The 23,659-nt window shown below is 40.4% G+C and overlaps 1 protein-coding gene across 1 annotated transcript in view; it reads right to left on the reverse strand.

Moving 5' to 3' along the window:
* LOC136873109 (protein NDUFAF4 homolog) overlaps positions 1–23,659 on the reverse strand; it is a 40,473-nt gene that overhangs the window by 11,433 nt on the left and 5,381 nt on the right. Inside the window, exon 3 of the mRNA XM_067146683.1 lies at positions 10,841–11,060. Coding sequence (XP_067002784.1) covers positions 10,841–11,060 — 220 coding nt within the window. The remainder of the gene's footprint in view (positions 1–10,840; positions 11,061–23,659) is intronic.

Genomic DNA, 23,659 nt, shown 5'->3' on the forward strand with positions numbered 1-23,659 from the left:
TACCCGGGCGGGGAAGTGTCGCGAGCACCGATTCGCAACACGTCCTTCCGTGGGAAATTATGGGGCGAGCGCATCGAACGAGATTCGAACCGTGACCTCCCAGTCAGAAATCCCTAATACTCATGAGTAATTTAAGTGTAATAGAATATCAGTGCAGTGAATAAGTGCAGAATTGCAATTATAATTAAAAGCCTTTCTTAAAGCTAGTCTCAACTTGGAACATTTCAGTGAGCTGAGAATGAGGCAAACTTGTGCAATCAGAACATTGGTCAGAGAAACAAGTAAACAGACTACAAGGTCATAGTTAGAAGCTTTTAGAGGGTGGACCAGGAAAAGCAAACCTGTTGTTGGTCACGTAGCAAGGTGCCCTGTAAAAATAAGAACGCATGCTGTGGTGCAATAATTCTTTCTAGAAAGAATCTCTGGAAGGTCACCAATCACATGTACATCCTTGAGACGGTGGGACCACACTTGAAGTAACCAATAGGAAACTAACAGATCAGTGATGTGAGGGAACATAGTAGTAGGGGATGACTTGTTCCAGAAGCTCAGAGAAATGATAAAGGGGAGTGACAAAGGAGCCTCTTGGTCATTTGGTCATTCGGTCGTTCGGGCATTCTGCATCATTCTGGTCATTCTGTGTCATTCTGTTGGTAATAATCCTGGTATCATTCAGGCAGTTATTCTATAACATTGGAAAGGAACGTTCTCTTGGGAAGGGACGGACACTAGATTACTTGGCAGAGAAGAGACACTGTAGAATAAAGTCAGTGAAGATAGCAGTATATGAAGTTAGTCAGATTAGGCAGTAGTTGAGCCTGCCACCAGTTAGTGAAAACAGCAGTATAAGAGGTTATTCAAATTAGGCAGCAATTAAGACTGTCAAGCAGTAGAACTGGTTAGCAGTGTCCCACAGGGTAAAGTACAGAGACAGTACTTAGAGAGCTCACTGAGTGTTCGAAGGAGACTGTAGCTTCAGTTAGCATTCACCTTAGAGTTCTGTGTTCGAGTCCTGAAACCGTCAGGGAAGATTCAGAGGAACACCACAACGAGGATTCAAGAGAGAAGCAAGAAGAAAGAAGCTTCAAAACCCGAGATAAGTATCAACTAGTTAAGAAACTTTAAAGACTGAAGGGAATTTATAAATGTTGTAAAGTGAATCATAGAAGTGTGTGTATTTTCCAAGGAAGTCAGAGACTGATAAACTGGTTATTTAAAAGTAATATTGAGAAGAGAATAATTACAAGTGTGATGTAATATTATTGGAAGGGTATATTTGATAGTTTGTTTAAATAAATTAGACTAAGAATTTAATGGTGTCAGAAAGTGTTTTATATAAAGGTCAATCTGATATTCGAACCCAAGTCCTCAGCCTGTCCTGTTCATAGAATACGACAACCATTGTGCCCCAATATGTTTATCCTATTTGAAGGAGCATATTTCCAAAATGTTCAATGTGGGCCAATGGTTGTCGACAAACAAAGCCCCTGACTGACGTGTTAGACCCATGGCTTTTGTCACTAGCCAGGACGTGAACATTGCCCTGGAAATGTACCAAAGTATTTACGTTACAAGGGCTGATAGAGTTGAAATGTTGCAAGGCCAGAACATTTTGTCCTTGTAACTAGTGATGGGCAGTGTTCTCGAGACTGACGTAATATACATCAGCAGAAATACTTCTGGGAATATCACACAAAACACGTCTAGCTACACGACGAACTGTGCTATGTGGCTTCTCTTCAAAATAACCCCACATCCAAGACTTTCTTCACATTTTAGACATCGTCTTATAAGTAGTCACAACACAAAATTACACCTTACACTGTATTACAGGGTGCGGCAGAAATACCTGATAAATTTCAAATGTAAATAACTCGGCAACGCAACAATCCATTCAGAGATTTATTGCAAAGTTGGAAAGAGTAGTGTCTGCCCTTTGCGTCACATACACACTAGGTTTGAAAATAATGTCATCCAAATGCCGACCGTCCTGTTCGATGCACCTCTGAAGCCTCTCCCTGAATTTCCGCATGACTCGCTTGAGCATGTCTTGTGGTATTGCCTCGATTTCTTGATTTCTTCACGGATGGCAGCTTTCAGGTCATGTACTGTTTGCGGCTTACAACGGAAGATGCGTTCCTCCAGATATCCCCAGAGAAAGAAATCGCACGGGGTGAGGTCAGGGGAATGGGCTGGCCTTGGAACGTCACCCCATAAGGAGACGAGATGTCCTGGAAACATTTCTCTGAGGAGACCCATCGACGCCCTGGCTGCGTGTGCAGTGACACCATCTTGTTGGAACCACACAGCAGGATTCTCTAAGTCGGTGAATGTCGGCTGCAGGAAGTTGTGTAACAGCTGTACGTAACGATCCGATGTTACTGTTACAGTTCTGTCCTCCTCTTCAAAAAAAGTAAGGGCCTACAATTCCAAAATCAGCGACAGTGCACCAAACAGTAACACGCTCGCTGTGGAGAGGTCGCACCTGGAGCTGTTGAGGATTGGTTGCGGACCAGTACTTAAAATTTTGTTTATTAACGTAGCCTGACAAATGAAAGTGTGCTTCATCACTCTCCAGGATACTGGTGTCAGCTGCTACAGCTTCCAGGATAGTCTCACAACACGCTCTGCGGTTGGCCCAATCACGTTCACTGAGTTTCTGAACACCCAACATTTTGTACGGATGGAACTTCATGTCTGCATATAAAATCGTCCTTACGGTGCAATCCGAGTCTCATAGCACGTGAATGCCTACGCACCGAATATTGAGGAGACTGCGTAACGGCGTCTCACTGCACACACGGTCTCTGGTGTGCAGACACTACGAGGCCTACCAGGCGGCTTCGTTTTCACACTCGAACCACTTTTTCTTAAACTGTTCACCCATAACAGATGGTGTTCCTGCTCGGAACTTTCTCATGTCGACCTAAGCCGAAGTGTCTGCGAAACAAACACTGTGTTGTGGTAACAGAGTCGACATTTTTTAAATAAGTCTCAATCATGAAACCTCGGTGTTCACCACTCCACGCCATCCTAGCGACTGGCTGGCTGACTGATTAGCCCGGACGAGATGATGCACGTGTTCTCCAAGGCCAAGACCGCGCGCACCACGACAATAACACCTGTTTGAAAGTTGTAACTAATACGACCTTTAGTTTGTTCCAATCTACTGTATGTGACATAAATGGCAAACTTTTAAACTGTGCAACAAAATTGTGAATGGCTTGTTGCGTTGCTGAGTTATTTATGTCTGAAATTCATCAGGTATTTCTATCGCATCCTGTATATCAAAGTGCTAATTATGACGCTAATACTGTGTAACACTGTAAGGAATTATTTCCTTCGTCACCGTAATGTCGGTAAACACAAGCACTATTTGAATGGATATTGAACGTGGTGTCTGATAACGATGTACACCTACAGTAGCCATCACTTTCTGTACTTAATCTCATGTGTTTACTTACCGCTGTACTGCGTCGATAAAGGCCTAGTTGTTTGTCGATGGAATGGAAAAGGCACAAACAACATCTGTAAACTTACGACGCTGTGGGGACAACATTCATGAGACCCCGTCTCAGACTGGCATCACTACTTGTATACAGGCCCGTTTCTGCTATTAACACGTTGGTGACCGGGTCAGAATGGAGGCTGCTACCCCCAACCTAAATGACCTCAAACTTCTATATTACGAACTGGATTATGTATTGAAAAGCCGCCAACTGTATATGTACATACTACAAGTACATACTACAACTATACTCGACTTGTGTATATCTGAGTCACTGCTGTACCAGTATTCCAAAACACAAGATTGTTGTCTACGATGTGACATAGAAGGAACAAAATCATTGTAAGAATCACTCACATAATTAAAAATATCTAATTCACTGTCTCTAGGTACATCTGATAACTGGTCTGCACATAATTCATCACAAATATCCGTATCTGTTAGCAACTACATGCACCGCGCCATGTTGACAGCTGCTCTGAAGTTCCAAGAAATAGCTTGACATTTTGAATATTGTTTTGTTAATTAGAACAAGATTTAAAGAAAATATGATGATAGCGCAACAGCTGCCTTATTCTATTTCATTACTACACTGTTTTAAACTTATAATTCTCGTAAGCCCGTGATGTACGGATGGCCAAGAAACTACAAGAATTCTTGGGACCCGTCACCAATGTTTGAATACACACGATTAAGCAAAATGACCGTCTCATCAAGAATTGTTAACACTGACAAATTGTTAATATTTGTGTTAATTTAATATCACTCAGCCACTTAGAACTCTCAGTATTAAACTTCCGCTTAACCAACGCAGTGCATTCTTTGATATCAGGTGTTTTCCACGTCCTAAAGCTTATTTTCAAATCCGACAACAAATTGAATTAACTCTCTAAATCTCACATACACACAAACTTTCCACAATAATCCTATGATTTTTGAATGCAAGTAAACAAACACCCTATAGAAATCAAAAACATGTATAATACTGCACATACAGTATCTGGGTAATGGCAAAATGCAAAGCCGAGCAAAACCGCAAGGGAGAAGAAGAGGGAGATATTAGGTGTTTGCTTTATTGCTAAATACAGTATACGCCACAAGAAGGAGACGTTATCAAGTGATTCAGTGTTTGTCTTGCCGGAGTTCGTTATTTCATGGTTATTGTTTTACATTTGCATTTGTTGTTGGAGTTGTCACTGATTCATCACATTTATTTTGTTATTTGTTACATTTTTTGTTCTTGTTATGTGAGTTGGGCTGTCAGAGTGAACTGCCGCAATCTTCCTTTCCCGTCATGTGTATATGTTAATCCTTCTTTGTTATTGCTTTACTGTTTCCCTGCTAATAATGGAAAAAAAAAAAAAAAATTAAGAAAGAAAAACTTTCACTATGGATGAGAAAGTTTGAATATTAGAAAAGGTTGATTCATACCGCGGAACACGTGTTTCATTGGCACGTGAATTGCAGCTTCCTGTATCCACGCTGAATACAATTGTGAAAAACAGAGGAAGCATTACATCAAGTGCTTCAGAATGCAGACCAAACTCCAAGAAAAGGAAGTATGCATCATACTGCAAATACAAGAAAATTGAAAAAATTGTAAAAAGTTAGTTTGAAACTTCAAGAGCCATAGGCATTCCAATTGATGCTGTGCTCTTAAGGGAAAAGGCGCTTAAAGTGGCAAGCATTCTTGGCATTGAAAATTTCAGCGCATCCAATGACTGGAAAAGGTATAACCTAACCTATGAAACTGTTTGTGTGGAATCTAATGCAGTTAGTGATGAAACTGTGGAAGAATGGATCGATAGAAAATTGCAGGAGCTGACCAAGGATTACGAACCCAGGAACATTTTTAACCTAGATATGAAACTGGACTGTTTTTCAGTGTGTTGCCCAGCAAGACTTTGGCATTCATAGGAGATATATACCATGGTGGGAAACACAGCAAGATGAGGCTCACAGTGATGCTGGGAGCCAATGCTGATGGCTCTGAGAAGCTTCACAACTACGTGATAGGGAAATCTAAAAAGCCTCGTTGCTTCAAGAATGTGCGATCATTACCTACTGCCTACGATGCCAACCATAAAGCTGTTCATTGCTCTGAATTCAAAAATGAGTGCGCAAAATAGGAAGATCCTTCTTTTCATTGACCATTGTCCTTCACATCCCGTGGATGTTAATTTGAGGAATGTTCAGTTAAAATTTCTGCCTGCTAACTGCACAAGCAAGCTACAACCTATGAATTTAGGGGTTATTCAGTCCTTTAAGTCACTTTATAGGAAGAAGCTGGTGCAGCAAATTTTATTCCTTATGGATGCTGGAAAGGATCCATCATCATTTAAAGTTTCAATCCTGGATGTGCTTCACTTCATTGCAAAGTCTTGGAAAGCCATGAAGCAGACTACCATCTCAAATTGTTTCTTGAAAGCAGGATTTCTCAAGAATCATCCTGAATCTCAGGTGCCAGAAGAAGAAGAAGAAGAAGAAGAAGAAGAAGAAGAAGAAGAAGAAAAAGGCCTGCTACCTGATGTATGGAGAATGTTGCAGTCAGACTGCACTACTGAAGATTTTCTTCGGGTAGATGATTCTGTGATCGCTGCAGAGCAAACAGTAGCCGAGTCTCCCACCAGTGACAGTGATGAAGTAGAGGAAGACAGTGAAGTGATGCCTACCAGTGCTCATGCAAGTGCAGCAGTGTATGTTTTACGCAGGTATCTGTCATTTGTAGAGGGGGGGTGAAAATAATTTTCATAACCTTTATGAGTTTGAAAAACAAAAAAGAGGTCATAAGAAATAAGAAGTGTAAACAGAGATCGATTCTGGACTATTTTGGTAAGAAGCAGTGATTGTGTATTTTCCATCTGGAATAAATTTGTGTTAATGTTGTAAATACAGGTACAATAGTAGCAAATAAATGTTTCATTCAGCGAAAATATTGCATCTTAGATAATTCTTTTTTTTTTTTTGCTAGGGGCTTTACATCGCACCGACACAGATAGGTCTTATGGCGATGATGGGATAGGAAAGGCCTAGAAGTTGGAAGGTAGTGGCCATGGCCTTAATTAAGGTACAGCCCCAGCATTAGATAATTCTATAGCCATTCTAAGAAAGTAACTACCGTATATTAAAAGAATATATAACACAAATTTTTAACCACCTACCGACAACCTCCTGGGCAAAGGATGAGCAGAATTACATAGGCAGTGTAGTCAACAGTTAATACAGTAGAGTAATTAACTTACATGACCTTTATTTGAGGTAAGTACAGTAAATCAACTGAGACTGAAATACTCTATAAATTAATAATATGCATTTATAGTTCTTATATATTATGCTTCAACTCTTTACATACTGTAATTGTAGGTGCAAGACAAGAGTGTGTAAAATAACTGTGCAAAGAATGTTTGCTGCCTTTGCAGCATTCGCATGGCATTATATTATTCTCCTTGCAGTAAATAATGCTGAAAAATCATTCAAGGCATATCAATTATCACATTTTTCCAGTACTGTATGAGCCTTAGATTGCACTCATATAATATATTGAATGTTGTGATGCAACCATCCATTCTTTTATTTTTCAAGCACACTCGCATACTTTGAAATGAAATCTATAATAACGTTTGTCTTGTATTGATTATAATAATGCTTTTCTTGCCTTGCATTACTTGTTTATGTCTTAGCGGTCTCTGTTAACCATAACCTACCGTAAGTTCCATGTGTGACAAAATACGATCCCAATATACCTCTCTGTGAGTGCTCTATATAAAGAAATAATTGTTTAATAATAAGTGCTGGAAATGTGTTCGTAAAACAGGGGACTTTCAACCAAAGTGTTAAATTAATAACACTTGTTAAGTAAAATATAACACAGGGTTGATGAAACCAGGCCAAAATGTATTATTTCATACTTCAATGTGTTAGGCCCCACCTGTTTATCATTCAAGAATCAGTTGGATCACTTGATGCGGTACCACGCGTATGCATAAGTTTTTGCCAGTTTTTGTGGTAAAGAAAACACGTAATTTTCAAGGGAAATTCAATTTTTGTTTATTCAAAATATTGGCCATCGGCTTCTACACACTTCGCCCATCTTTCAAGTAAGTTATGAATACCATGCCAGAAAAACTGCTCTTCTCTTGCAGCAACCATTCATCGAGCCATTTTCCAACTTCCTCGAAATTGCTGAAGTGCTGCTCTGCGAGCGCATGCCCCATTGATATGAAAAGGTGATAGATGGCGCCAGGTTGGGACAGTACGGCGGGTGCGGAAGGATGTCCCATCCAAGATATTTCTCAAGGTATCTTTCACTGGTTTTGCTGGGTAAGGCGGCGCATTGTCATATAACAAAATACTTTACCATGTCTTCTGGCCCATTCTGGATGTCCTTCGATCAATGCGTGATTTAAATTAATTCTTTGTTGATGACAGCGTTGTGCATTAATGGTTTCACTGGGCTCCAAGAGTTCATAATACACCAGTCTGGTCCCACTAGGCACAAAGCATGGTCTTCTTACCGAAGCAATTGTCGAAACCATGTCTCACATGTTCTAATCGATGGAGCATGTTCAGCATATGCTTCTACCAGCAAACTATAACTTTCCACAGCCTTTTCCTTTTGATTAAATAAGAAAAAGAATGCATACCGCAAATGTTATTTTTCAGGCACAAACGTCGACATGATCACTGAACGATACAACACAAATGCTAGTGTTTGGCGAACTCAACTTGTGTGTGTTGGTAGGCTAATGTCAGACGAACAAAATGACGTATGTGTCAAAATCATATGTTGTTCGCTGGCGCCACCTCTTAGTGAAACCAGAGAAGACTTATGCATACACCCGGCATCTAAGTAACTGTTTGACATGGATTGACAGAACATGAGTGCTGTAAGTGAAGTTCCATTTCTAAGATTATTTTGAAGAACATGAACATATCAAATTTGAAATAGGCCTCGTACAAAATAAAATCCTTCACACATGATGAAATAACAACTACAGAAAGATATCTTTGTCTATAGAGCATTTGAACCTCAAAATGCAGTCAGCGTACATGGAGTGCACTGTTGCCAAATCGACTGATGAAGATCGCTCTTGAGTGTGGCTCAAGCACGGTGTCACAGTTACACATTTATCGTTTAAACTTTAAAGTTAATTCACAAACGGACACTTGAAGGATGGTAAATATAATGCACCCTAATCACCATCAATTAGATAGCAGATGTACACTTTCTATGATTTCTGGCCGTGGATGACTGGGTTCTGGATATGAAGTAGAGGATGATGATGTGGACAATGAAGAAAGTCTTATTAAAAATTGTTTACTGTCGTTATCCTGTACTTCATCTGCTTTCCACAATCCTTTTTCTATCCCTTTATTACGTGGTTCACGTTATTTGCCCAGCAGTTATTAAAATCCCCATATTTTTCTTGAATGGTACGTTATGATACCGGATGTAATTTTTCACCTGGGCCCATACTATCTAAACAGGTTTTAACTCGCTGTAATAAGAATCTGCCGAATTCTGCCATTTCACATTCTCTGCTTGACATACAGGGCACCATGTTGAGAAACAATGTGCAATCATTCCCGTTTTAGCATACTGTTCTCAAAAGAGATGTGTTGTTATACAACCATTGTATGATGTTATCTTTTCTCCACTTGTGGGAATGATAAGCGGCATTATTCAACACAATCGCAGCACCTTCAGGACTGTTCGGCAACAGTTCTCCCACAAACCACTTCTCATAAATTTCACTGGTCATTTCCTCGTGGGCATCTGCTGTGTTTTCATCTGTATACATTATAGCTTTGTTTTGTGCCCTTAAACATGTTATCTCCCTTAGATATCTGTGCCTCCAATTAATAAATTCATCAATTTGATGAAAGCTGCTTTATTACCCCATTTAAAAAAATGGAAGCATGTAAGAAGTGATACAAAGTTCTTGGAAAATTGTGGCAAAGATTACACTCCATTTACCCGCATCAAAATCACGCTCAATGTCGGTGGTACGTTTGCAAATAAAAGAAAGTGAACCACCAACACACTCCACTTTGCACAATATCATCATATTTTATTTTCCTTGCATTTTTGCACTATCCTTCTCTTTTTCCCTTGCGGGAGTTTGCAAAGGACCATGAACTGTATGTATTCCTACCTTAGAGCATACATTGTTCTTCTGGAACAACCTGTAGCTTAGCCGTTTTACTGACTGTGCCCCTTATCAAATAATCCAAGACACTCTGTTATCCAGCCCCGCAGTGTAGGTGGCAACACGTCCACCTGTCACCCAGCGGCCCCGGGTTCGATACCCGGCCAGGTCAGGGACTTTTAATTGTAAATGATTAATATCCCTGGCCTGGGACTGGGTGTTTGTGTCGTCCTTAACGTTCCTCTCCTAACATTCAACACTACACTTCCGCAATTCCAATTGCATACAGGTTCATATCACATGGTGCAAGTAGTGGCAAAAGATCTCTAGAGGTCGACGCCACGAACAAATATCATTTTACAAAGAAAAAGAAAAACACTCCATTCACTCTCCCCCCCTTCCCCTCCGAGTTTTCATATGGAACGTTTCTTCTTCGTTTTAGGATTCATTGTACACTCTTCTGGCTTATTTCAACTACGAACCCCCAAGCATGAGCATGAACTCACTAACAGTATTATGAACATTGCACTGTATACGACTGTCTTGAGTTTTAATTGTGCACTGTTTGCAAGATTCCTATTGGCAGTTCATCCAGCCAGCCGAGTTGTGTGAAACCAAAACAAACGAGACGTTCTTCCTCTTTGTTTTTAAAATAATTACCATATCCTAAGACCATTTGCCTCACTTTGACACCTCCCACTGCCCATGTAAGGTAAATAGCAAAGACTCTGGTCAGCGACTGACTTTTTCATGCTTACACATAAAAGTCTCTGTATATGACTGAAAAGGAAAATATATACTGCATTTTCTTATGATTCAAATTTAAAATCAAATATATCTATGTTGAGCTGAAATGTTCTTTTACCAGCAGTGAAAAAATTAAAAACATAATGAATATAAAATAGGAGTTATGACAGGATAAGTTCCATGCAATGAATATTTTTCACTTGGCATAACTTTCGATTATATTAACATTTTTACTCTCACTGCTTTTTAATGGCATCAGGCGCAGCTTGAAATTTGTTCATAACTCGATTTTAACTGATAATGTTCAGATTTACAGACATTTGGCAAACATTAAAGATGGACAGCACTAAACACAAAAGGTGGAAGAAGGAAATTACTACTGAACTACATTTTAAGGTCCTAATGCTCTCCTTAGGGTTATACACATGGTACATACCTAAGGCATCCTTATCCAGATGATAATCCTTAGCAATAGCTGCAGCGCTCCAAACTTTAGGGTCACCTTGGTAATCAGTAATAAATTTCATGGCCTGACGTAAAGTAAATCGACCACGAGGAATCGTAGTTGGTTCTATAAATCCAAACTCTGGCTCCTGAAATGGCTGGCGATTAAGGGGTAGAGGTCGGTCTTCACTGGACTGCAGGGGGTTTGCTATCTGTAATGAAAGGAAAAATCAATGTTCTATTTCACTAATATTTGCTAATACAGTTTCCCACAAAAAATGGTCTATGCTGTATTGCTGTATTCTTCTCTCCGTGACACCGTAGACGCCTCAAGCATCGCGATGGTTGGTTGAAAGGGATATGGAAATCCAGAACTCAAACTCAACACCTTCAAACTCCGTCGTCAGTCAGCTTGACCAATCTCCCTAAAGTACTGGTTGCAAGGTTGTTATCGAGAGGAAAGGCACACTAACATTACTCGGCCTTCCTAACAAATAATTCGATGATCATTTCCAGTCTTTAGGTCACAGCTACAAGAAGTAACTTAAACCAAATAAAATAATAAGTGAGTTATTCCACCTTTTCATTACGGGCCCATATGAAATTCATTTCTCTAGACAAGTAACTTAGTCGTTGTGGCTCTAAGTCTTTCTATGGCAACCTGCTATCTACTTCGTACACAGTGATGCCTCACTGCCTTGCCCTACCCTTTACAGTCTCTGGACTGCTGCTCTCAGTGCCTCCCGGCCACATACGACTTGCTCCACGGCTCACTGCCACACACGTAAACCACAGATTCTGCACTGCTTCTCCCCTTTGTGGCGCACAGCCACACACACTTCTTGCATGGTAGTTAGATTCTCCCCCAGTCTCTCGAAGAACTTCTGCTTATATTCCCAGTTCGAGGTTTCTAGAACTTCACCCCTCTATTCTCCCAGAGATCTGTTGTGTTCAAGTCTGATTGGCTCACGTGTTCCTCCCACTAACTGATGGGGAGTGTCATAGAATATACTCAAACAAAGTAGCTTCCTACTGCGTCAAAAACCTACGCGACATTTTCTTCCACTGACTTCTGGAAATATCCTAAGGGCTTCCTACTGCGCTTCTGCTTTTACACTGACGCCGTATTGTTGGCTATTTCACAATATTACACATGCACTGGATTTGTGTTGAACCGACTTGCTTTTATGTTAACTGGTATGAAATCTTATGCCTTGAAACTTCGAATTTTCATTCCCCATCAGTTAGTGGGAGGAAGTCCGGCTCCAGGCCTAAATGGTTAGCGTGCTGGCCTTTGGTCATAGAGGTCCCGGGTTCGACTCCCTCCGGTAGGGTCGGGAATTTTAACCATCATTGGTTAATTTCACTGGCACAGGGGCTGGGTGTATGTGTTGTCATCATCATTTCATCCTCATCACGAAGCACAGGTCGCCTACAGGTATCAAATTGAAAGACCTGTGCCTGGCGAGCCGAACATGTCCTCGAACACTCCCGGCACTAAAAGCCATATGCCATTTCATTTTTCAGTGGGAGGAACACGTGAGCCATCAGACTTGAATACAACAGATTTCTGGGAGAATAGAGTGGTGATGTTCTAGAATTACCACTCAACATTCGAAGCACTATAATTTATTGCCATTGCCATTGGTATTTAGCCCATAAGATGTACATGGTTCATAAAATGTCAATATACTGTACCTGAACCCTTTAGTAGTACATCACTCATTTCCTTACAAACAATGGTTTCCTCTACTGGTTCAGAGGATAAATGTAAGTACTTATTTGTGTCTACAGGTAACCACATCAATTGCCTATTTATACACAATGTCTTTGTTGCAACTTTCTGGTTTTGAGTTAACACCTTTTAACAACATACTGGTAATTATATATTCTTTTGCTCCATGAAACACTTTCAGTATAAATTCTGATTTGCATACTGTAGACATTTCAGTTACACGTTTACAATTGTTTATTTGGTCCCTGATAAAATAGGTTATAAAATTGCTGTTCAATATCTATGAGTACAAAGTCTCTTTCTATCCGTACATTTACAAATTGATTATGATGATCTTTGACTGTAGAAGGGAAAGGAAGAAGTTCATATAACTTAAAGTTCTTATCAGTGAGTGGCATTAGCACAACATACACTAGCACATGCTGTGATATCTGCAATCTTATGAGCTGTACCCAGGTCAAATGGTAGGGTCATTCCAAATGGAAGCTGTTCTTGTGACTTTCTATAGGCCTTTACTATCTCAACAGGGCTCAAAATGTGCATAAGTATTACTCCTACTTGAGCATACATAATTCCAGGAGCAATCACCTGATATTGTTCATACAGTTGCAATATAAGATCCTCTGTCTCAATTAAATGCCTGTTGACAGCAATCTCAATGTCTAACAGTGTGAATGTCTGTGTTAACTGTCCTGTTTTGTTCTGGAGAAATCACTGAATGTGTTCTAAATTCTGACTCCATTTTAACTCATTGGCTGTTACATCGTAAAGTGTACTATTCACTGACTGTAATGTAGATTTAAACCACTATCATCTGTTCCTTAGCTATCGTTAACATGGATATCGGTTCTTTCTCTAATTCAGGTATCTTCCCTTGATAAAAATCAATATCATCCTGATCTAAGATGCCGAATAATGACTTTGACCCAGTGCCAATAAAATTAAATATGGAACCCACGTTTCTTATGTTTCTCTGTATTCTTAGTAAACTGTTTCATTACATCTTTTAATTCTTGTGTCTTCTGTAAACGATTAATTTCTAACTGTACCGTATGTCGTGTTGACATGTGTACTAATTAATATTATTCAGCAGACTCTTATGATGGTAGAGTTATATCACCCTAAAAATATGAACACTACAATTGTGATGCAAATTCACCATGTATGAGATGCCCAATCTCATCAATCAATCCTTACATTCAATATATACACCTGTGAGTTCGTCATGCTCACAGATGACCTCTCTCTTACAATAGTCTATTTCAAGCTAATAGATGGTTAAGATGCTTCTTTGTTGTTTACTACTGAAACAAACTGCCTCTCCAAATTCACCTTACATTGTCACTGCTTCTACTCTAAAAAGGTGAGGTTCTCACCAGAGGATGGTAGTGAAACGCATGCTTATTTGGACTTAGGGTACATTGTGTCTGGTGACCTTGTGGGTACTGCATTCAATGGTATTGTACTTCCCTTCAACTAGTCAACCATGAACAAACTATGTCCTATTGGAAATTTTAAAAAAGTAAGAAAGTGTCTTATATTCGCCATGATAGATAGCACAAAGGCATAAGACTGAAAGAAAATAATTCTTTTCTCGCCTGCTACGAGAGACAGAACTGGCCGTGGGACTATTCTGCGTGTGTATTTGTCTTTCGCTCTACGTGTCTACATGTTGTTTGTGCTAGCCTGATGCCACACGGGCAGATTGAATCATTCCCTGTCTACTACCGACATGAGGGAATGGACTTAATTCATCGAAACATCTGGGTAATGGGTGTGTTCCACTGTCTGGACTGAACTCGCTAGGGTGAACGGTATTAATTCTCATTTTCTCTAGCTTACCTCTTTGTCAACAACATCTGTAAGCTCTCACTATCGCTCATTCATAACACGTGTTCTTTAATTTACAGGCATGGCCTCTTCGGGTAAATTGAAGATCTGCAAGTGAGGTACTTTAGTGACATGTTTCATATTTGAGTTATTGCTTTAACTATGTAAATGACTCTACTCTCTCTCTAACTTCTAGTGGCTTTTCCTACATATAATGGGAAGAATGGGGATCGAACTGTGATCTCCCAATTTTGCAAGGTGACATCTGGACTGTGGCCTCACATCACACAGTCCCTCTGATGAGTACATACAGCTACACGCTGTGTGCACTGCATACTAAATATCTCTAAGGCTCCTGCTATCGCTAGGTTAAAATTTCTATTCTCCCCTAAATTTGGTTATGTGATTTGGCTACAATTAGCCTACGCAGTGGCCTCCACGGTATGCACTAGCCAGCATCTTGGTAGGTGTGCTAGGTACCAACTGATGAGCCCAGCCTAGCACATGGGGGCGAAACGCTGGCAAACAGGAACGAGTTAGCTGGAAAATTTATAATGTCCAATAACGGACCATTTATATTGGTATTATAAATTTACTCATTCGGAACAAATATTTCAGATTCCCTATGGGAATCAACATCTATATCATCTGATGGCCAAGCAGGCATCAATTTTTGATAAGGAGACAAAGTCTCTCATAGTGCATTTGCACTGCCGGTGGCTACAATTAGCCTACGCAGTGGGCTCCACGGTATGCACTAACCAGCGTATTGGTAGGTGTGCTAGGTACCAACTGATGAGCCCAGCCTAGCACACGGGGGCGAAACGCTGGCAAACAGGAACGAGTTAGCTGGAAAATTTATAATGTCCAATAACGGACCATTTATATTGGTATTATAAATTTACTCATTCGGAACAAATATTTCAGATTCCCTATGGGAATCAACATCTATATCATCTGATGGCCAAGCAGGCATCAATTTTTGATAAGGAGACAAAGTCTCTCATAGTGCATTTGCACTGCCGGTGGCTACAATTAGCCTACGCAGTGGCCTCCACGGTATGCACTAGCCAGCGTCTTGGTAGGTGTGCTAGGTACCAACTGATGAGCCCAGCCTAGCACACGGGGGCGAAACGCTGGCAAACAGGAACGAGTTAGCTGGAAAATTTATAATGTCCAATAACGGACCATTTATATTGGTATTACACCAAAATTGACAATGAATTTGAAAACATTCTCTTTTGGGCCAGATATGTTGACGATGTCTTTGTAATCATGAATGAGAAATCAATTAACGCATCCACCACCCTCTTAAGACTCAACAGTATTGATCCTCATATCAAATTCACACTAGAATCCGAATCAAATCTAAAAATCAACTTTCTAGATTTAACCATCACTAGAAACTCAGATTCTTTCAGTTATAAAATATTCAGAAAACCCACTCAAACAGCCTCCACCATTTGCCGAGATTCAGTGCACCCCCAGTCCCACAAACGAGCCACATACAACAGCCTAGTTCACCGAGCCTTCAGCATACCTATGTCCAAGAAAGATCTAAAGAACGAACTCAACACAATCCACGGAATCGCAAAATTCAATGGCTTCAGCAACCATTTTATAGAAAGGATAATCAATAAACATAAATATCGCCCAAAAACTACCCTCAAAAAAGAAACAACTAAACCTCTAACATTTTCCACCTTCACGTTCAACAATGATATCTACAAGTTAACCAATATCTTTAAGAAACAAGGCGTTAAAATAGCCTTCAAAACCAACTATAAAAACATGAACGTTTTACACAATACTTCACACATCAACAGGACCAGCAGTTTTCTAAAATCAGGAGTTTATAAGATCAAATGTAACACCTGTGAAAAAACCTACATCGGGCAAACTGGTAGAAACTTCAATATCAGATACCACGAGCACACTAACGCAATAAAATACAACAAGTTTTCAGCCATCGGCCAACACATGCAAGATTATAACCATAATTTCACCAATATCGAACAAGACATGGACATCCTCGTAATTAGCAAACAAGGGCCCTTTACTCGACATAATGGAAAATTACTACATACACCTAGACCAAAACTTTAACGCCAGTCACAATCTCAATGAAATCTCAGAGAAACCCAACATACTCTTCGATCTATTTATCACTTTCCTCAGAAACAATAATGCAGCCAACCAAAACTCAATCCTAAATTTAATAATAATGTTATTTGCTTTACGTCCCACTAACTACTTTTTAAGGTCTTCGGAGACGCCGAGGTGCCAGAATTTAGTCCCGCAGGAGTTCTTTTACGTGCCAGTAAATCTACCGACACGGGGCTGTCGTATTTGAGCACCTTCAAATACCACCGGACTGAGCCAGGATCGAACCTGCCAAGTTGGGGTTAGAAGGCCAGCGCCTTAACCGTCTGAGCCACTCAGCCCGGCAATCCTAAATTTAATCAAAGGTACTTTTCCAAGACCATTACCCTTTCTCCCGCACCCTTCAACCCCACCTTAAGCCCTCTTCCCCTCCTAAACCACCTCCACTCTTCCTAAGCCATGTATAATTTTATATGTGTCATTTCACATTGCATTCTTCACTATAAGGACTTACTGTTTTCCATGATTATATCATTTTTACAACACTAAGCCCCCTTTTATACTTTGTTACAAACCTCTTATGTATATTCCTTGTATATTTATTAGCTATTACTCACCTGTCCCATACTAACATCTCTTTTCATTTACCACATTCACTTGTTATTCCCTAATAATCATACTGTTAAAATTAACATGTTCTTAGGATTTCGTCAAGAGTGATCTTTGCTTTGATGTGGCTGATGATGACCCCTAGATGGGTTGAAACTAGTTCCATGTAATTTTAAAATATTGTGAATATATTTTGTATTGAATAGGTGGAAACCTTTACTGTGTTGTTACTCATATGTTATTCTTACAGAATACTGTTGATTGCAACTGCGAGCTCACTGCATTAGCTTTACGACATCTTGATTCAATCTCGCTTACTATATTACCATCCTGGGAGAATACACAACCTAAATACTTGAAATTATCGACCTGTTCTAGCTTTGTATCACCAATCTGACATTCAATTTAGTCTTCGAGAGGCTAATTTTCATACCATACTCACTGCACCTATTTTCAAGTTCCAAGATATTACACTGCAGGCTTGCGGCACAATCTGCCATTAAGACCAAGTCGTCAGCATAGGCCAGACTGCTTATTACATTTCCACCTAACTGAATCCCTCCCTGCCATTTTATACCTTTCAGCAGATGATCCATGTAAACTACAAACAGCAAAGGTGAAAGATTACAGCCTTGTCTAACCCCTGTAAGTACCCTGAACCAAGAACTCATTCTACCATCAATTCTCAATGAAGCCCAATTGTCAACATAAATACCTTTGATTGATTTTAATAATCTACCTTTAATTCCATAGTCCCCAAGTATAGTGAACATCTTCTCCCTCGGTACCCTGTCGTATGCTTTCTCTAGATCTACGAAACATAAACACAACTGCCTATTCCTCTCGTAGCATTTTTCAATTACCTGGCGCATACTGAAAATCTGATCCTGACAGCCTCTCTGTGGTCTTAAACCACACTGGGTTTCATCCAACCTCCTCTCAACGACTGATCGCACCCTCCCTTCCAAAATGCCAGTGAATACTTTGCCTGGTATACTTATCAATGAGATACCTCGATAGTAGTTGCAATCCTTCCTGTTCCCTTGCTTATAGATAGGTGCAATTACTGCTTTTGTCCAATCTGAAGGTACCTTACCAACACTCCATGCTAATTTTACTACTCTATGAAGCCATTTCATCCCTGCCTTCCCACTATACTCCACCATTTCAGGTCTAATTTCATCTAATCCTGCTGCTTTATGACAATGGAGTTTATTGACCATCCTTTCCACTTCCTCTAGCATAATTTCACCAACATCATTTTCCTCCTCCTCATGAGCTTGGCTGTTCACAACACCACAAGGATGATTTCCTTTTACATTGAGAAGATGTTCAAAATATTCCCTCCACCTCTCCAGTGATTCCCTGAAATCTATTATGAGTTCACCTGAATTACTCAAAACACTCTCCATTTCCTTTTTCCCTCCCTTCCTAAGATTCTTTATTACTGTCCAGAAAGGTTTCCCTGCTGCTTGACCTAGCCTTTCCAGGTTATTACCAAAATCTTCCCATGACTTCTTTTTGGATTCAGCAACTATTTGTTTCGCTCTGTTTCTTTCATCTACGTACAAATCTCTTGTCTGCCTCGGCCCTTGTTTGGAGCCATTTCTGATAAGCCTTCTTTTTACGTTTAAAAGCTGCTCTCACTTCATCATTCCACCAAGATGTTCACCTTTTCCCATCTTTACACACAGTTGTTCCTAGGCATTCCCTTGCTGTTTCTACTACAGCATCCCTGTATGCCACCCATCCACTTTCTATATCCTGAACCTCCTTACTATCTACTGTATGAAACTTCTCAATAATCATATCCATGTACTTCTGTCTAATTTCCTCGTCCTGGAGATTTTCTACCCTTATTCATTTGCAGACAGAATTCACTTTCTCTACCCTAGGCTTAGAGATACTTAGTTCACTACAGATCAGATAGTGGTCTGTATCATCGAAAAATCCGCGGAAAACTCGTACATTCCTAACGGATTTCCTGAATTCGAAGTCTGTTAAGACATAGTCTATTATGGATCTGGTACCCCTGGCCTCCCATGTGTAGCGGTAGCATGTATGCTTGAAGAATGTATTCATAACAGTTAAACCCATACTAGCACAGAAGTCTAGCAAACGCTTCCCATTCCCATTAGCTTCCATATTTTCCCCACATTTACCAATCACCCTTTCATATCCTTCAGTTCTATTCCCAACTCTCGCATTGAAATCACCCATTAGCACTATTCTATCCTTGCTGTTGACCCTGACCATGATGTCACTCAATGCTTCATAAAACTTGTCCACTTCATCCTCATCTGCACCCTCACATGGTGAATACACGGACACAATTCTAGTCCTAATTCCTGCAACTGACAAATCTACCCACATCATTCGCTCATTTACGTGCCTAACAGAAACTATGTTGCGTGCAATGGTATTCCTGATAAAGAGCCCTACCCCAGACTCTGCCCTTCCTGTTCTAACACCCGTCAAGTACACTTTATAATCTCCTATCTCTTCCTCGTTATCTCCCCTTACCCGAATATCACTTACTCCTAGCACATCCAAATGCATCCTCTTTGCTGACTCAGCCAGTTCTACTTTCTTTCTTCAATTAGCCCCATTAATACTGATAGCTCCCCATCAAATTCCATTTCGTTCGCCAAGTTGTTTCCAAGGAGTCCCTCGCCTGTCAAATGGGAGTGGGACTCCAATACTCCCATAGGTCCGAGGCTTGCTTAAAGTGTTCTGACCGGGCGAGTTGGCCGTGCGCGTAGAGGCGCGCGGCTGTGAGCTTGCATCCGGGAGATAGTAGGTTCGAATCCCACTATCGGCAGCCCTGAAGATGGTTTTCCGTGGTTTCCCATTTTCACACCAGGCAAATGCTGGGGCTGTACCTTAATTAAGGCCACGGCCGCTTCCTTCCAACTCCTAGGCCTTTCCTATCCCATCGTCGCCAAAAGACCTATCTGTGTCGGTGCGACGTAAAGCCCCTAGCAAAAAAAAAAAAGTGTTCTGAACTCGGTAAATTCATGAAGCAGGATGCTACCCTACTTGCACATAGTCCAAGTGAGGATCTCTCCTCTAACGGGTTATGGACCACCGGTGAATTATATAGTCCTAGCGGCCTGAGCGCAAGGAGGGCCACGACTCAGAATATGTCCGAGATGCCCACTCCTATTCCATGCAACTGGTATCCCGACTCTCAGGACCACTCATTAGGCCACTCAGCCATTGCCCATGGTTCACGAACTAGGACGTGACTACAGTAATCCACAAACATGAACCATCCACAAACATGAACCATATCTCTAGAAATATTCAGTCTGGAAGGCTGTGTGCTACACTGAGTACTGGAAAGCCAACCATATGGAAAAAAAACAGGTTTAAAAAATTGAATGTATGGGCCATGTTCAAAAACAGATGGGAACATGCCTTCAAAAATTGAAGCGGACAGAAGGAAACGAGAAGTTGTAGATGGAAAGTCTCTAAATGGTAAAGGAAGACTTACACATAAAAATATCGATGAACTTCGGCATTAGGCTATTATGGAATGACAATAAGAAACAACACGATTGAAAAGAGGAGTGTGTTATTAAACTAATGATTCTGTTGATCAACATTTTACTGCAAAACGCGGTGTTAGAGCTGTTTTCACTGTACGCCTTAACCTACATCGTAGTAAGAGGTACCGCCAGATAGTCCAGCATTTTCGGTAATCCGACACCGGGCCGGTCCCGATCGTGCCGGTCTATCGGACTTCTACTGTACTTAACAGCCGCCTGGATCCCTCTGACTAATGAAAAATGTGTATGGCACTCCATAGGAAAGATTGTAATATACAGTGCCCCATGAATGATTTCATGCTTTTATCGTAAATGCCTTTTTTAAGCTTAGAACATAGCACGTTCCACTTAGACAAAGCAGAATTCAGAAATACAGTATTTATTACATTTGCTGGAATTGTTGCCTCCTCCAGAGCATATTTTCATTGATTCCATAAGGAGATGTACACAATCCTAGAAAAGTTAGACTATATCTTCAATCAATATTGATCTGCATTTAGGGCAATCGCCCAGGTGGCAGATTCCCTATCTGCTGTTTCCTAGCCCTTTCTTAAATGATTTCCCCTTCCTATAAATGAATATTTGCCCCAATTTGTTCTCTTGATTTCCAACTTTATCTTTTCATATTGTGATCTTTCCTATTTTTAAAGACACCACTCAAACTTATTCATCTACTAATGTCATTCCACAACATCTCTTCGCTGACAACTCGGAACATACCACTTATATAAGAAATAATAACCTGTAACATACCACTTAGTCGAGCAGCTCGTCTTCTTTCTCCCAAGTCTTCCCAGCCCAAACTTTGCAATATTTTTGTAACGCTACTCTTTTGTCGGAAATCACTCAGAACAAATCGAGCTGCTTTTCTTTGCATTTTTTCCAGTTCATGAATCAGGTAATCCTGGTGAGGGTCCCATACACTGGAACCATACTCTAGTTGGGGTCTTAGCAGAGACTTATATGCCCTCTCCTTTATATCCTTACAACAACCCTTAAACACCCTCATAACCATGTGCAGAGATCTGTACCCTTTATTTACAAACCCACTTATGTGATTACCCCAATGAAGATCTTTCCTTATACTAACACCTAGAAAGTTACTATGATCCCCAAAAGGAACTTTCACCCCATCAACACAGTAATTACAGCAGAGAGGACTTTTCCTATTTGTGAAACTTACAACCTGACTTTTAACCCCATTTATCTTCATGCCATTGCCTGCTGTCCATCTCACAACATTATCAAGGTCATTTTGCAGTTGCTCGCAATCTTGTAACTTATTTATTATGCTATACTGAATAGCATCATCTGCAAAAAGCCTTATATCTGATTCCACTTCTTTACTCATATCATTGATATATATAAGAAAACATAAAGGTCCAATAATACTGCCTTGAGGAATTCCCCTCTTAGTTATTACAGAGTCAGAAAGAGATCTGCCTACTCTAATTCTCTGAGATCTATTTTCTAGAAATATAGCAACCCATTCAGTCACTCTTTTGTATAGTCCAACTGCACTCATTTTTGCCAGTAGTCTCCAATCATCCACCCTATCAAATGCTTTAGACAGGTCAATCACGATACAGTCCATTTGACCTCCTGAATCCTCTATATCTGCTATATCTTGGTGAAATCCTCCAAGTTGAGTTTCACTGAAATAACCTTTTCTACACCCAAACTGCCTTCTATCGAACCAGTTATTAATTTCACAAACATGTCTAATATAATCAGAAAGAATGCATTCCCAAAGCTTACATGCAACGCATGTCATACTTACTGGCCTGTAATTTTCAGCTTTATGTCTATCACCCTTTCCTTTATACACAGGGGCTACTATAGCAACTCTCAATTCATTTGGTACAGCTCCTTCACGCAAACAATAATAAAAATCTGATCAAAAATAGATGTATGGCTTTTCAGGCATTTGCTCTATTAACCAGCGTTTTGTCTTAGGTCTGACACTAGACTCCTCAGAGTGGGATGTGTCAGACCCTACCCACTGACGCTGGGGTGTATGCAGGTGAACTTATCAGAAGCCTATTTACGAAGCACAGTCTGATAACTGCATACGGGAGATAAAACTTCACAATGGAATTAATGCCTGAAACATACTTGCACAATGTGTATTTCGTATCTCTTAGAGAGTTGTAGAACTAATCGCGCAATTCTACCTGAAGTACCTTCCAATACAGAGACCTTGTTTACGAGATGTCGATTGATTAGGAATCCTATTCCATTAAGCCCTCCTTCTGGTTCACCCAGTAATAGAATAAATTACCAGAATTCAAAAGGTAACACCCTTCTCCTTTACGGCGTACTTCAGATAGACCGATTACGTTCCAGTTGAGCTTTCCAAGTTCATCTTTGAGCTCTTCTAATCTGTCATTGCCTAATAGAGAACGACAGTTGTATGTGCAAAGCTGGTAGGTTTGGATTTTTCCTATGGTTGTTTCTCTTTCACGAGACATCAAAGTAGCACCCACCCAGAGATCCTTAATGTCACTCATTGTCTTTTGACTTAAAGGATGTGAAGCATAATCACCACGCCTGCTTCATTGATGGATTGGTGATCCTCCCTCACTGATCGGCTCACCAACCCAGCTTCCCGCTGGGAATGGTTACCCGAACCTACCACTGGGTTGCTCGGCTTAACAGGAGCACCTCTTAGGTTACGTGCTTGGAGTTGGAGTGTGAGAGGCTAGAGGACTCAAACTTGCCGAGTCCTTATGTTATTGTTGCAAGATGGATTGCACAGCCATTTCTATATTTCCTTCCAATTTGCACCTCCTTCTTAGTCTCTTTATTTCTCTGCTATAATAAGGTGGGTCTTTACCATTCCTTACCACCTTTATGATGATGATGATGATTGTTGTTTAAAGGGGCCTAACATCTAGGTCATCGGCCCCTAATGGTACGAAATATAGTGACAAATTAAAAGTCCAAAATCCTCCACTGACCAGAATTCAAAACGCGAGGAGGA

Source organism: Anabrus simplex, chromosome 1, assembly GCF_040414725.1.
Source record: "Anabrus simplex isolate iqAnaSimp1 chromosome 1, ASM4041472v1, whole genome shotgun sequence".
Taxonomy (NCBI): Eukaryota; Metazoa; Arthropoda; class Insecta; order Orthoptera; family Tettigoniidae; genus Anabrus; species Anabrus simplex.